Here is a 15,053-nt window from a genome sequence, read left to right as displayed (position 1 = left end):
GTAATTTTGTGTATAAAGAAGCATCTGTAGTTCTTTGTTTCAACTGTTGATGATTATCCATAAAGGAGAGCTGATACCTATGTACAGTCTAACTGACCTCCTCCATTCATGTACAGAGCAGGAATGGAAGCCAGACATGTCCTGGACAGTGAGGCTCTACACGGCCAAGAATTTCCAAGTTATGAGGGGCATGCCTGAATCTGGGCCAGTGTCGGGATAAAGTTAAATAATTACCAACAAACAGCCCCGGCTCGTTCCAGTGTGTGTGTGGGGCTGGGTACACTGGGGACGGAAGGGATTGTACAGGTAACTGACAAACAGCTCTCCCAGTAGCTTTTTCTATTTCATTGATATGGACAGATTAAATGTTGTCGATTGGGCACATGTGTAAGATATGCGACAAAATAATAATCTGGACAAATGTGGGATCCTCCATGTTGATAGAAAATGCAGAGCAAATTATTTTTTGAGATGGAGAGTATTTGAAAGATGTAAGAAGGAACTGAACTGCAGATGCTGGTTTAAACCAAAGATAGACACAAAATGCTGGAGTAACTCAGCGGGACAGGCAGCATCTCTGGACATAAGGAATGGGTGACGTTTGGGTCGAGACCCTTCTTCAGACTGAAACTTCGATAAGTTTCAATGAGGTCAACTCCCTCAACGTCCTGAATTCCAGTGAGTACAAGCCCAGTGCCAACATTCTTGGGATCATTCTCGTGACCATTGTGCTTTTACACTGTGTGACCAAGGAGTGTCTCATCATTGCTGTTCCAACATATCGACGTTTGCTGTTGACATAACTTGGCATTGTCCAGTTACTGGAAGTCATTATAAACATAAATGTACAGAATGGGGCGGCACGGTGGCGCAGCGGTCGAGTTGCTGCCTTACAGAGCCAGAGACCCTGGTTCGATCCTGACTACAGGTGCTTGTACGGAGTTTGTACGTTCTCCCCTTGACCTGCGTGGGTTTTCTCCGAGATCTTCGCTTTCCTCCCACACTCCAAAGATGTACAGGTTTGTAGGTCAATTGGCTTGGTATAAATGTAAATTGTCCCTAGTGTGTGTAGGATAGTGTTAGTGTGCGGGGATTGCTGGTCGGTGCGGACTTGATGGGTCTGTTTCCATACTCTATCTCTAAATTAAACTAAACTAAGCCAGAAATATTCAACTGGTTAGACAGCACCTGCGGTGAGAGAAGCAGAGTTAGTTTTTAAGACCAATGCTGGTAATGTATTACAGATTTGAACTATATTATATTCTAAAAACAGGATTCCTTAGTAAGGGAGAAAAATAAATCAGATCTGAAAAATAAAACGTGCTGAAGTGAGTGGGAAGTTGCCACACACATTTGAAACATGGTCCTCTTAACCCTATAATGGATGTTTCACTGTGAGGAATAATCTTTATGTGGGGTTTCTTTCCTCACCTTCGAAACATTCCTGCAAAACAAGGGGGTAAACTTGAGCTAGTCTGCTTCATTTACGACGTTGAGTCTGAATATTGGTGCGCAGCAGGGAAAATCCTGAAGATTCACACCTTTCAGTGATCTCTACCTTTCTTCCCAACTCCAGATGTGGACGAGTGTCGCAGTGGGAGCCACGACTGCCTCAGCCCGGCCTCCTGTTCCAACAGCCCCGGCTCGTTCCAGTGTGTGTGTGGGGCTGGGTACACTGGGGACGGAAGCACGTGTACAGGTAACTGGCTCTGGAACTTTCACTGTAAGGTTAAGGGGTAGAGGGTATCTGAGGGTGAATCTCTCCATTTCAATGCCTTTCTTGTAAGGTGTCTATTTGAGATGGGTATCTTTGCACCAAGAGTAATAATCAGTCAGTGTTAGGTTACTAATCAATGTCATAGCACAGGAAATTCAGGTTTTCTACAGTAGCATTCGCAGAAGAAAATACTCACTGCCCATTGCCTCACCCTCCTTTTGAAGTGGGAATTTAATTTGTGCAGTATACTAGGACACTAGAAATATCAGCATTGAACCATGCATACAAAGATACAGCTATGTAACTCCCTGCTCTAGTTAGTCATTAGGGAACAATGGTTTTACTTATTGAGTCATTGAGACTGTATTAACTATTATCTAGTTGCAATTTTTGCAGCAAAAGCTTCACAAACTTGCCAACTGGAACTACATTGCAAGACAATGGAAGAAACATACGGATTCAATGTATAGGAAGGAACTGCAGATGCTGGTTCAAACCAAAGAGAGACACAAAAAACTGGAGTAACTCAGCGGGTAAGGCAGTATCTCTGGAGAAAAGGAATAGATGACGTTTTGGATTGAGACCCATTCTCAACCCGAAACGTCACCTATTCCATTTCTCCAAAGATGCTGTCTGAATCGCTGAGTTACTCCAGATTTTTGTGTCCATCTTAGGCATGTAGATTGCTGTGCTTTTACTGTATATTTACAGAGAGTGTGTGAACCATACCTGGTCAGGTGAACCACCCCCTCTTCCATGGGCAGAGTGTAAGATTGATTGTAACTATTGCACTTCTGCCAGATGTGATGAACGGGACAACGGAGGTTAAGTTAGGACTAAATCCAGATCTAGTTAGAACACAGCTGGAGTACTTTTTACAATTTTTACATGAAAGAATTTCTATATGGAAGTTGGTACACGAGCCTGTAATGTCCAGGTTCAGGAACAGCTTCAAGGGGTCACAGTTTAAGGATAAGGGGGAAATCTTTTAGGACCGAGATGAGGAAAACTTTTTTCACACAGAGAGTGGTGAATCTCTGGAATTCTCTCCCGCAGAAGGTAGTTGAGGCCAGTTCATTGGCTATATTTAAGAGGGAGTTAGATGTGGCCCTTGTGGCTAAAGGGATCAGGGGGTATGGAGAGAAGGCAGGTACAGGATACTGAGTTGGATGATCAGCCATGATCATATTGAATGGCGGTGCAGGCTCGAAGGGCCGAATGGCCTACTCCTGCACCTATTTTCTATGTTTCTATGTTTCCTAAAGCCATCAGGCTATTAAACACTACAACCTCCAATAAGCTCTGAATACATAGACTATTATTGTTATTAGTGCACCATTATTGTTTGTTTGTTTTTTATGTTTATGTATGTGTGCGTGTGTGTGAAAAAAGTTCAGTGTGTACACACACTCACACACATCCCCACACACACATAAACATATATATATATGTGTGTATATATATATATATACATATATATATATATGTGTGTGTGTGTGTGTATATATACCTATACATATATATATATATATATATTATTTATTTATTTATTTATTTATATATATTTTTAAAATATGTATATATATATATGTGTATATAGATGCAGTATATATGTACAGTATATATATATATTGTATATATGTACAGTATATATGTGTGTATGTGTGTGTATATACCCACACTGAACTTCTTTTCTCGTTTATTATATTGTTTACTGTGTACTATGTTAACTTATTCAGTTGTGCTGCTGCAAGTAAGAATTTCATTGTTCTATCTGGGACATATGACTATAAAACACTCGTGACTCTCTTGACTCTCGAGATGTGACTTGCACTGGGGAGAAGACTGAAGAGATGTAGGCAAGCCTAGGAGATTTTCGTTGTGAGGAAAGATCGATGGTTTGTGTTGTTTGCTTTGGAGACCTGGGACAGGCTTAACTGAGGTGCATAAAACTTTGATGGGCATGGACAAAGTAAATAGACCGGGTCTATTTCCATCCAAGGAGGCTTCAGAACCATGGGTCATTGAGTGAACGTATTTGGCAGAAGGATTAGATGGGAAGAGAAGTTTATTTTCATCCAGAGGGTCTTCATTGTGAAGGTGTGGCACTCTCTACCTCAGAGGATGGTTAATGCAGAAACCCCTTGCCACATTTAATGACCAAGTTACATATTTGGACCTGTGGCTTGCAACGCTGTGGACCTGGATCTGGCAGATGAGGTTAATCTAGGAAGCTCTTCCTCTACCAACACAAAGGGGTGTAATAGAAGATAGACACAAAATGCTGGAGTAACCAGCGGGACAGGCAGCATCTCTGGAGAGAAGGAATGGGCGACGTTTCGGGTCGAGACCCTTCTTCAAACTTCTATCTATCGTGTTATCCTTGGATCTTTTGCTCTCTCCCTCTCGATTACTATTCTCAATCTCTCACTCTCGCTCTCACATTATCTCTCCGTGTCTCAATTTTTTTTCTCTGTCCCGGACACTATCCCTTGCCCTATTTCTGACATTACCTTTCACGCTATAACACTATCTCATACTATGTCTCACTATCTCTCTCCCTCTCCATCTTTCTCTCTACTTCTCACTCTATCTAACTATCTCTCACTCTGTCCCTAATCATTTCTCTCTCTCTCTCTCTCCCCCACACACATTATGCTCTTTCCTTTGTCAGCTTTCTGTAAAGAAACGGATATGATGCCAATAAATTGGAAAGTGGGGCTAAATCGTACGCTCACAGGAGGCATATAAGACCAGTGAACAATATTGAGGGTCATTTTTCACTTAAATTACCCAGCGATAAAACCAGTTGTGGCAATGACATGATCGTTGATTTAATTTTCATCGACTTCCTTCAAGGGATAGAATAACCACCACATGTAGAGTTTAAAAGCTTGAATTTGAGCCTATAACCTTTGCTCAAAAGTTCCTTATGTGACATTATTTTAGAGGAACATTAATGATTTTTTCTGAAACTAGTGTTGAACGTGACACTCTCTGTTTTCCAGATGTGGATGAATGTGCGCAGGACAATGGTGGATGTTCCCAGCGCTGTGTGAACACAGTGGGCAGTTACCGGTGTGACTGTCTCCCAGGCTATACCTTGGGTCCCGACAGCAGAACAGCATGTACAGGTTTGACCTTTCACATTTTAATCTAAAAGATCTCACGCTTAATATTTTCCACTTTTAAAACCAAGGCTCGTGGTTGTATGACATTCTTGATCCATGGCTGAACTTATTGTGACGCACACAAATCGGAGCCAGTGTTGTCTCTTCGGCCGTTTGCGTCTACCCCACCAATCTACATGATCAGTGTCATAGTCAACAGACCTTATGGCCCAACATCCATGCTGACCAGGATGGCCATCTAAGCTTGACCCATTTTTTCACGTTTAACCCATATCCCTGTGTGCTTTCCTATTCATGTACCTATTCAAAAATTTATATTTTTTTAATGTTGTCATAATACTTGCCTCAACCACTTCTTCTGGCAGCTCGTTACATAAACCCACCATCTTCTGTGTGAAAAAATTGCCCCTCAGGTTCCCATGAAAGCTTTCTCCTCACACCTTACACCTACGTCCTCTAGTTCTTGATTCCCCAAACCCTGGGAAAAGATTATCTCTAGTTAGACCACAGCTGAGTACTTTCTATAATTCCGGTCGCACGTCACATCAAAGATTGCACTGGGGAGAGAACGGAAGAGTTTTCGGGATGTTGACAGGACTGGAGGATTTTCGTTGTGAGAATAGCTTAAACCTAGTTACACTAGCGAGCTGTGATGACAATTGTACAGTCAAGTCAAGTGAGTTTATTCTCATGTATCCCTGATAGGACAATTAAATTCTTGCTTTGCTTCAGCACAACAGAACATAGTAGGCATTGACTACAAAACACATGAATAAATAAACCGATGAAGTGCAAATAACAGGACATGTTATAGACTAGTTATACAGCCAGTAAATATAACCAGGCCCACACTTCGCATCCAAATTTCTTCCACCTAACGGTTGTTTATTCTCTGCTGTTTCCAGATATCAACGAGTGCGGGAATCATGCACTGAATCAGTGCGACAACAACGCTCAGTGTCGGAACTCGAACGGTTCCTACCGGTGTGAGTGCAACTCCTATTACAGAGGCAATGGGACACACTGTGAAGGTGAGAAACAGAATCGCAATCTCAGCTTCCATGCATGGGGCATGAGGATGCCTTTGGGCAGCTTATCCTATTTTTATCTGGGCAGGAGGAGAATCAAATAACAATACAAATACAAATTGCCTTTATTGTCATTCAAACAAACAGAGGTCTGAACGAAATTTAAACCTTATTCCTTAGAGAAGGACCAACTTCCCTGTTAGAATTCTTGTGCTCTTCAACGCTCAGGCAATGAACACAGAAATCACAATGAGTACAGAACTAGTAGGACTAGTAGGATTAATGCCTATGATCAGTGTGAGCCAACAATGCATCAGTGGTGGAAAAAATATTTATTTATTTTGTTTTTATCTCTCTGCCTAAGTGCCTGTTTGCTTCAATGTGTCTCCAATAAGCACTACACACATGAAACTTCATGTGTTGCCTTTAAGAGATAGAGTAAGCAGAAGCTTAGTGTGATTCATTCCATACAATTCCTACTGTATGGAAAATGTGGTAGAATGCAGACCATCGAATGTGAGAAAGAAACTACTAGTCTTCAAAAGAGGAACATTTTCTAACATTGTTTATAGCTCGTGTTACATTCACACAACTTCCTTTTGGAGGAGTCATAATTGGTGTCCACTTTGGTGGATACATCAAATTGTTGATACATCAAAGGCTAGTTTTTATTTAGTTTTTTGTTGTAGATACAGCACGAAATCAGGGCTTTCGGCCCATCGAGTCCGCACCGACCAGCGATCCCCGCATATTAACACTACCCTACACACGTTGGGGACAATTTTACACTTTACATTTATACCATCAATTAGCCTACAAACCTGTACTTCTTTGGAGTGTGGGATCGAAACCGAAAACCCGCGCAGGTCCCAGCTGTTACAGATAAGCGCCCGTAGTCAGGATCGAACCCGTGTCTCTGGCGCAGTAAGGCAGTAGATCTACCGCTGCGCCACCGTGCTTCTCCATTCCTGATTGTCCAAGAGCAAATGGCGGTGACTGAGCCAGCATCTTGAACCATTGCAGCTCAACTGGTGAAGGTGCTGCCATAATGCTCTCAGGTAGCGAGTCCCACACTGAAACCCAGTGAGCAAAGATTGACTGGAAAACAAGCCCTCATGCGAAGAATCATCTAAAGGTGCCCAAAATTCATGGGGAAAAATAATAATAATAAGAAGAAAGATTTACATAACACAAATAATATATCTGACTTTATATTATCCAATATAATATAAGACTCTTTGATTAAGGTGAGGTCTGCTGTATGATTGTACTAGATTATATGCAAAAGAAAATGTCACGGTACCTAGGTGCATGTGACAATAAAGTATGATTGAATCTTTGAATGGATTAGGCCATTGGTGAGTTGTTAGTTCTTTGATAAGATCAGGCTGCAATCGACTTACTTAGTTTTTAAATATGCTTGGGAATCATTGTATGAATGAAGTGCAAGAAAGTATGGTATAGGAAAGAGGCAACAAGCCAATTACAAAAAGCTAAAGTTGTCAAATGATTCATATGATCTTTCTTGGCTTTAGGTTGTTTTTGCCCACCGGAAATTATACCAGGAACTGTGAATCTGCAGGCTCTTTCAAGAAGTCCCTGCCCCTGTGTCTCTGGGTTTATCGTGTCCAATAACTTCCCAAGCTACTACCAGAACAGCGCAGACATGTACTGGTTCTTCAACTTGACCCTGATGTCTAACTCCACTCACCAGTACACAGGTAACACTCTGTCCGTAGAGCTGAAGGAAGAGTCATGACCGCTGCACCATCCAATTACCAATAAGTAGTTACTGGGAAGGAAAATAAACTTTCGCTCCCACATAATCACGGACGAGTCGCACGGAGGCCACTCCCTCTTCTCCCCTCTCCCATCAGGCAAGCAGTATAGATCCAGCGACAGTTCTTCCCAGCTGTTATCAGGCAACTGAATTGCCCTGACAACAACTAGAGAGCAGTCCTGAGCTACTATCTACCTCATTGGAGAGCCTCAGATTATCTTTAATCGGACTTTACAGAACTTTATCTTGCACTGAACATATTTACGTAATTCCCTTTATCATGTATTTGTACACTGTAGAGGACTCGATTGTAATCACGTATTGTCTTTCTGCTGACTGGTCAGCATGCAACAAAAGATTTTCTCTGTGCCTCAGTACGTGTAACAATAAACTAAACTAAACTAAACTAAATCCTGATGAAGGTTGACCATTTTCCAAGTACTTCCATCATTTGGTTTCCAATCTGATCCACCCACTCCAAGATCTTGCCTGTGGTGACTTGTTATCAATATCAATAGATACTGCAACCCTTTGTTTTTTACTCTCAGGAATCCGATTCCGGGTGGACTTGCTGTCTGTGACTTCCCAGGAAGACCACATCTCGTTTGGCTGTGGAACGGACCCCGATCAACACATGCAGCGCATGTTGACTGAGAAAGACCGAAACAACATCACCTTCCCTGTCTCCAATTGCACTGACGTCTGGGTCCATTTCCATTCTGGGCCACAGACACCAAGCACAAAGTTCAGCATTTATTTCGAAATGGGTGAGTTCTGCCCCAGTTTCCCTCATTTCCTCCTCTCCACGTCATTGTCAAAACACCACACAATTGTGAACTTTTCTATTAAATCTCCCCCTTCCCTTCTCTTCTCAAAGAATTCACAGCATCTCTTGATTAAACAAATTCTTCACTCTCAGTAAAATGCAAAGCCATGACCACTTTCAACTTTCATAGCCCGAATCAAATATAAGAACCAAAGGTTTACAACATTTAAAAATTATCTTCTTGCTTTTCTAGTCTTGTGAATGTCAATGTAGTGCTATAGCACATAATTGTTCAGCAGATTATAAAATTATTTACTACCTTCAAAGATCTGCATTTGGACCTTTAGCTAACTTTGTAATCCCTATAAAATTATCCTGCTTAGTTTATTTTTCTTCCATCGATTGCATTCATTCACATGCGCCTGCATAGTTTTTTTTTGTCAACTTTGGACCAAAAACTGTTTACTCACTTTAGGTCATTCTTATAAATCTATAAGATAAATTTTTATTGTCTCATCTGTGGGAAACTTCCCCAGAGAAATCAGCTATTCATCACTGCTTTCTGTAGCTTCTCCATCCTGGTTATTTCTATACTTGAGAGTCTATAATGTAACACTTTATCCAATGTCTTCTGAAACTAATTGAAGCTGATTAGGAAAACCTACTGTCTCCAACCATTCTGTTTTGGGAAATTAAGTAGATGAATTGAAGAAGCATTCAAGTTATCGTCCAACAGGAAAGGTTTGGAGGATTATAGGCCAAATGCCAGCATAGATAGGCATCTTTGTCAGCAAACATGGGTTGGGTTGAAACTCCTACTATGTTACATAACTCTATGAATCTATGAATCTAGATCATGCATTTGCCAAAGGAAAATTGTTCCTCTCCATTCCCAACTTTAGTATATTTGTTTTAAAGATACAGCGTGAAAACAGACCCTTCTGCCCATGGAGTCCTCATCGGCCAGCGATCAACCCATGCACTAGCACTATCATACACACTAGGGACAGTTTTATAATTTTACCAAAGCCAATTAACCCATGAACCTGGATGTCTTTGGAGTGTGGGAGGAAACCGGAGCACCCGGAGAAACCCAAGGTCACAGGAAGAATGTGCAAACTCCGTACAAACAGCAACCATGGTCAAGATCAAACCCAGATCTCAGGCACTGTAAGGCAGCAACTCTACCGTTGCCCCACTGAGCCGCCCTTAACTTATAAACAGTGTTTTCATTTTGCAGCTCAAACAGTGGGCAATTATTGAAGAAATATGACAATGACCTTGTTTTGTCATTGACTATATCCCTTCTCAGCCCTATCTTTGACTCTTTGAACTCATTGTTGGTGAGAGCAGGTACATGCTCCCTCCATTAAAGTTGAGGGGTTGGTTTCAAAAGACCCAAGAAAGCCTTCTTGGTCCTCGTCATGTGCCAGAACAACAAGGGCAGTAGCGTTACAGCCCATGTAGCTCTCTGCTGGTGAGGAAGCTCACACTGGACACAAACCCCACCACAATATCTCCATCTCTATTCACTTTGCTATTTATTTGGAGGAACCTAGTTCTCCATCATTAGACAAGATAGGGTTGGGGCAGATGTGAGGAAAACCAACCACAACTCATCCCAGATAAGAGCACAAGCACTGGAAGTGGTCTCTTGCAAGAAAGGAGAGACTCTTGAACCAGGGCTTCTGGTTGTCAAAGTAAGCAGTGGAGACAGAATATAGAAGCAAAGTGCTCGAGTAACACAATGGGTCAGGCAGCATCTGTGCATCACATGGATAAGTGACGTTTTGGATTGGGACCCTTCTTGAGACTGATTCATCTGAAGAAGGGTCCCAACCCGAAATGTCACCTATCTATGTTCTTCAGAGATGCCGTCTGACCTAGTGAGTCACTCCAGTACTATATGTCTCTGTTTTTGTAAACCATTGTCTGTAGTTCTTTATGTGTACAAGACAAAATCTAGGATTGAGGTGAAGAAAAACTCCTTGACTCAGAGGCTGATGAATCTTTGGAAGTGCCAAACCCAGAGAGCTGGGTGGGTTCAGCTACAGAATTCCTTTAAACAAGAGACCATTAGATTTGTAGTTATCAGGGGAATCAAGAATATGGAGATGGTGCAGGAAAATGGAGAATAAGTAGATCATCTTTGATTTTGATCTATGGTGGCGTATCTGTGGAATTCATTGCCACAGGTGGCTATTTTTAAGGTGGAGATTGACAGATTCTTGATTAGTAAAGGTGTCAGGGGTTATGGGGAGAAGACAAGAGAATGGGGTTGATAGGGAAGGATAGATCAGCCATGATTGAATGGCGGAGTAGACTTGATGGGCCGAATGACCTAATTCTGTTCCTCGAACGCATTGGGTTTTGCGTCCTTTCGTTTTTTTTTCCTTTTACAAGGACTATATTGTCTGAAAATTAATATTTAAAACTAACTCTTGGAACTTCAGCCGCAGCCCACTGATAGAAAGACAAATTAAAATTGGCAGAAATGTCTCTCATAGGCAGAAGGAACTTGTCAAGAGATCTGTGTGAGTCTGCGAAGTTACATAAGATAAGTTAACTTAAACAATGCTTCCAGTGAGAAGTTGCAATAGGGAGGAGAAAGGAAAATATTCTCACCCCAACCTTTGGCAAACCACACACTGAGAACCCAATGTATAATAAAGATCAAACCTTCCTTTCACCAAGCAATAGTTTGCGGCAGTGTTTTTGTATGCAAGGTATTCAGGGAAAGTTTTAAATGTACAAAGCCAGGCTTTAAAGAGCAAGCTTTCACATACAGGGCTCACTCAGATACAGGCATAGTGTCATACAGTGTGGAAACAGGCCCAACTTGCCCACTCCGACGGTACATACACTGATACAGTGCAAACTCGAATCCACAAAGGTATCCTCTCTTGAACTTCGAGTACAAATTAAATTAGCTTTGCATGGAAAAAATGTAATACTTTAATAAAATGTGAGGCAGGCAAGAGGTTAGGAGAGGTGGTTGCTTGTTTGGCTGAGACTTTCATGCAGTTGGTCCTACGAGAATGAGAGAAAATATAATACTTTACTTTGTTAAGCATTTTAAACACAAAATGAATGCTCAGGGTTTGCGAGAGACTGCTGAAGGAAGGAAGGAGACTTGCTCTCTGGACATGTGTTACATGGGAACAGAAAGATTATTTTACGCAATACTGGATGGAGTTGCCTTCATGATCCAGCCTGACACAGCTAGATGGACCTTTTTATCAGAGGCAACAGAGGCAGCCTACAAAGAAAATTTACGTCATCCTTAAAGTGAATGATCTCAAGAAGGTTATAAATGTGTACAAAGGAAATGCAGATGCTGGTTTACATCAAAGATGGACATAAAATGCTGAAGTGACTCAGCGGGTCAGGCAACATCTCTGGAGGAAAGTTATAGGTGACGTTTCGGGTGGAGACCACTCATGTTCAAAGTGCTGTGATATTCTCACTACACTATAATGCTGTAACACTGTATTCTGCACTTTGTTGTTTTTTTTTTTGCACTGCCTATTGCACATGTGCATGAGTTGATTGCACTCATAGATTCATAGTCATAGATTCAGGTGGTCATCCTACAGGGAAACAGGCCCTTCAGCCCAACTTGTTCATGCTGACCCACACACTCCATTTGATACTCCATCTACCCTGGTTCCACCTGTCCACGCTTGGCCCGTAATCCCTCTAAACCTTTCCTACCCACCTTCCCTTTCATGTAATGTATGATTTAATTTATAGATCACAAGCATAGCTTTTCATTTTCTCGCTGTATGTAAAAATAATAAACCTATTCCTCTGTCAATTATTGTGAAGCGGAATAAAGGCTTTACTTAATAAAGTAGCAAAATTAAGGGAATGGTATTGTCTACCTTAAGGTGAGGTTTGTTCAACAACATGTTGATAGAGGTCTTAAGGAATCACCTAAAGGTCAAAACATTGAAAGAGGAAGAATACTGGGGAGGAAGAAGGCAAGGAAAGGAACCGTTTTCAGGATGTTGGACAAATAGAAGTGAATCAGTTAATTAGCATGCTCAGTATAATTCATGCTTACAAAATAGCGTGTGTGTGTCTGTGTGTGTGGCTGTGTTTGTGAATGAATGAATGAGTGAGTGAGTGTGTGTATACCTGTCTGTGTCTGTGTGTGTGGCTGTGTTTGTGAGTGAGTGAATGAGTGAGTGTGTGTATGTCTGTCTGTGTCTGTGTCTGTGTGAGTGAGTGAGTGAGTGTGTGTGTGAGCGTGTGAATGTGAGTGTGCACATGTGTGGTGTGTGTGCCTGTCTGTGTCTGTGTGAGTGAGTGTGTGTGTGTGTGAGCATGAGTCAGTGAGTGTGAGTGTGCATGTGTGTGGTGTGACTGAGTGAATGTGAGTATGTGTGCATGCGTGTGTGGTGTGTGTGTGGTATGTGTGAGTGAGTGTGCGTGTGTGCGTGTGAGTGTGCATGTGTGAGTGTGCGTGTGTGAGTGTGTGTGTGTGCGTGTGTGGTGTGTGTGCGTGTGTGTGCGTGTGTGTGTGTGCGTGCCCACACGCCTGCGTTGAATAGCTTGTTCTGGGTCAAAGTAAATGGGGCAGATTTCCCAGCATCAGTCCCCTCAGACACACAGTTCAGTAATATCAATGCAGGCTGTTGTACTCAAGTATTCCAGGAATAGAGAGTGACAAAGACCACTCTGTGAAGACCCTTCCTCAATCCAAAGTAAACAACCAGCCTTCAGTCCAAGAGATGTCAGCCTTCTCCCAGTGAGGCTCAAAGTGAAGACAACTGCATTACTTGTCTAATTAAAGGTGGATTCTCAAGTGGCTCTAACTGCTGAAACTGTAGTTAGCTGTCCACCTTGTGAAACCCTTGGAGGCTGTTTAGACTTTGCTCATTTTGCACCATTGTCCAATCTCCACTCAACTCCATATTGCACACTCCTCCCCACTTGCAGTTTCATTGAAGTCAATGAAAGAATGAAAGATTGTGACTGACACAATGTTGTCAACTTATACTCTCCTGTGAACACTAAATTGCTCCCAATGTATGTCGGCTGTTGTTGGTTAGCGTGTATGTAAAGGGAAGGAGAGACTCACTCTTGCCCAAAGGGGAAGCCATTCCTTCACTGATGTTGCTGTCTCACCTTGGCCTTTGCAGAGCGGTTCCTTTGCCAGAGGTTGAATTGTGATGTAAATGCAACATGTGGCTCGAACAGGTCAGGATATTCTGCGTGTATCTGCATGCCAGGCTGGAGAGAGTCGGACACTGGATGCCTCGGTAAGTATGTAGCCCTTACACACTTACCACAGATACCATTTTCCTTCTGGCACGGTTTCGAGATGTAGCAGCAGCAAGATGCTGGAGATTTTATCATTTATACCCTGGAGTCTGCTTAGCCAACATGGGCCAAGTTGTTGTATGCTTATCTCTACGTCTGAAGGTTACTCCACTTCCTTTGTCAGTCATTTTAATGAAAACTCTTCCCTTTATATAGAGTCACCCAGCACAGTATTAGGCCCTCTGGGGGATAATGAAGATATCCCGTTCAGTTTAGTTTATAGTCAACTAACTTTTCTGAAGTATCTCATGAAGCTGAATCAGTTGGAGTCGTTTATTTAATTGTAGTACCTTGCCCTGAAAAATGATTGCAAGGGAATTATATGCTGCTTGCTGCAAACAGTGTTTCCAAATCAGTAGTGATAGTTTTTCAAACTCCCCACAGACCGCACCAAGGTCAAGGTAACCCCTTCAACTCTTTCAAGTAAGCCCAAGCAGCTTGAGTATATGAAGCAGACTTAATCATATAGTATGTTTGATTATTCCCTTCAGTTAAAGGGAAGAATTTGTTGCTCTCTCTCTCACCAGCCAGCTAACTCACCCAGGCATGTCTTGTACAGATCTTCATTGTTAACTGCAGAGGAAATGTGCACTTTCATTCACAGAATGATAGACTTTTGGACTACCAGCTCCCTTATTACCTCCTGACTTTGTCATTAACTGCCTCCAGATTTTATCAAGGAAGCCTTGTTTGCCTCAAAAACAAGTCATGCAACCCCATGATTAATTAGTGGTGTGTGGTGATACATTAATCATATCTGCTCTAATAGTAAAGTGTTGGAAGGAGTTCTAGTCAGTATCCCTGGCCCAACCATCTTCAGCCACTTCGTCAATGACCTTAGATTCATAGTCAGGCAAGAAGCGGGAAGACTGTACAATATTCAATTATATCCGCAACACCTCCTGCTTGCACGCAGCTAGATCTGGACAACATTTAGGTAGGAACTGATAATTGCAAGTAAATTTGCATTACAAAGTACCAGTCATCACCACCAAGATAATAGATCTAATTTTGACAATCAATGGCCTTTACTGTTGCCACATCTCTCACTAACAACATTCTGGAGTCACCATTGACCAGAAAGTTAACTGGACAAGCCAGATCAACACTGAGGCTGAAAGAGTAGGTCAAAGTGTTGAGACATCTTGACTGCCAAGCCGTTCCACCACAGAACTGGAGTGTGATGGACTTGGGGCAGTAATTAGTCTAATTAGATTTGTTCTGCTGGTGTTTTCAGAACAGAACAAACTTGAGCAATTTGCCACATTGCGGGGTAAGCACCAGTGTTGTGATTTATCTCTTA

The 15,053-nt window shown here is 42.0% G+C and overlaps 1 protein-coding gene across 1 annotated transcript in view; it reads left to right on the top strand.

Annotated features, from left to right (window-relative positions):
* LOC129706547 (fibrillin-1-like) overlaps window positions 1-15,053 on the top strand; it is a 78,719-nt gene that overhangs the window by 25,031 nt on the left and 38,635 nt on the right. The window contains exons 18-23 of the mRNA XM_055650910.1: window positions 1,577-1,699; window positions 4,726-4,851; window positions 5,754-5,879; window positions 7,412-7,597; window positions 8,205-8,423; window positions 13,570-13,689. Coding sequence (XP_055506885.1) covers window positions 1,577-1,699; window positions 4,726-4,851; window positions 5,754-5,879; window positions 7,412-7,597; window positions 8,205-8,423; window positions 13,570-13,689 — 900 coding nt within the window. The remainder of the gene's footprint in view (window positions 1-1,576; window positions 1,700-4,725; window positions 4,852-5,753; window positions 5,880-7,411; window positions 7,598-8,204; window positions 8,424-13,569; window positions 13,690-15,053) is intronic.

The sequence above is a fragment of the Leucoraja erinacea genome, chromosome 19, assembly GCF_028641065.1.
Source record: "Leucoraja erinacea ecotype New England chromosome 19, Leri_hhj_1, whole genome shotgun sequence".
NCBI lineage: Eukaryota > Metazoa > Chordata > Chondrichthyes > Rajiformes > Rajidae > Leucoraja > Leucoraja erinaceus.
Note: the sequence above shows the minus strand (reverse complement) of the source record. Positions and strands in the feature narration are given on the sequence as shown.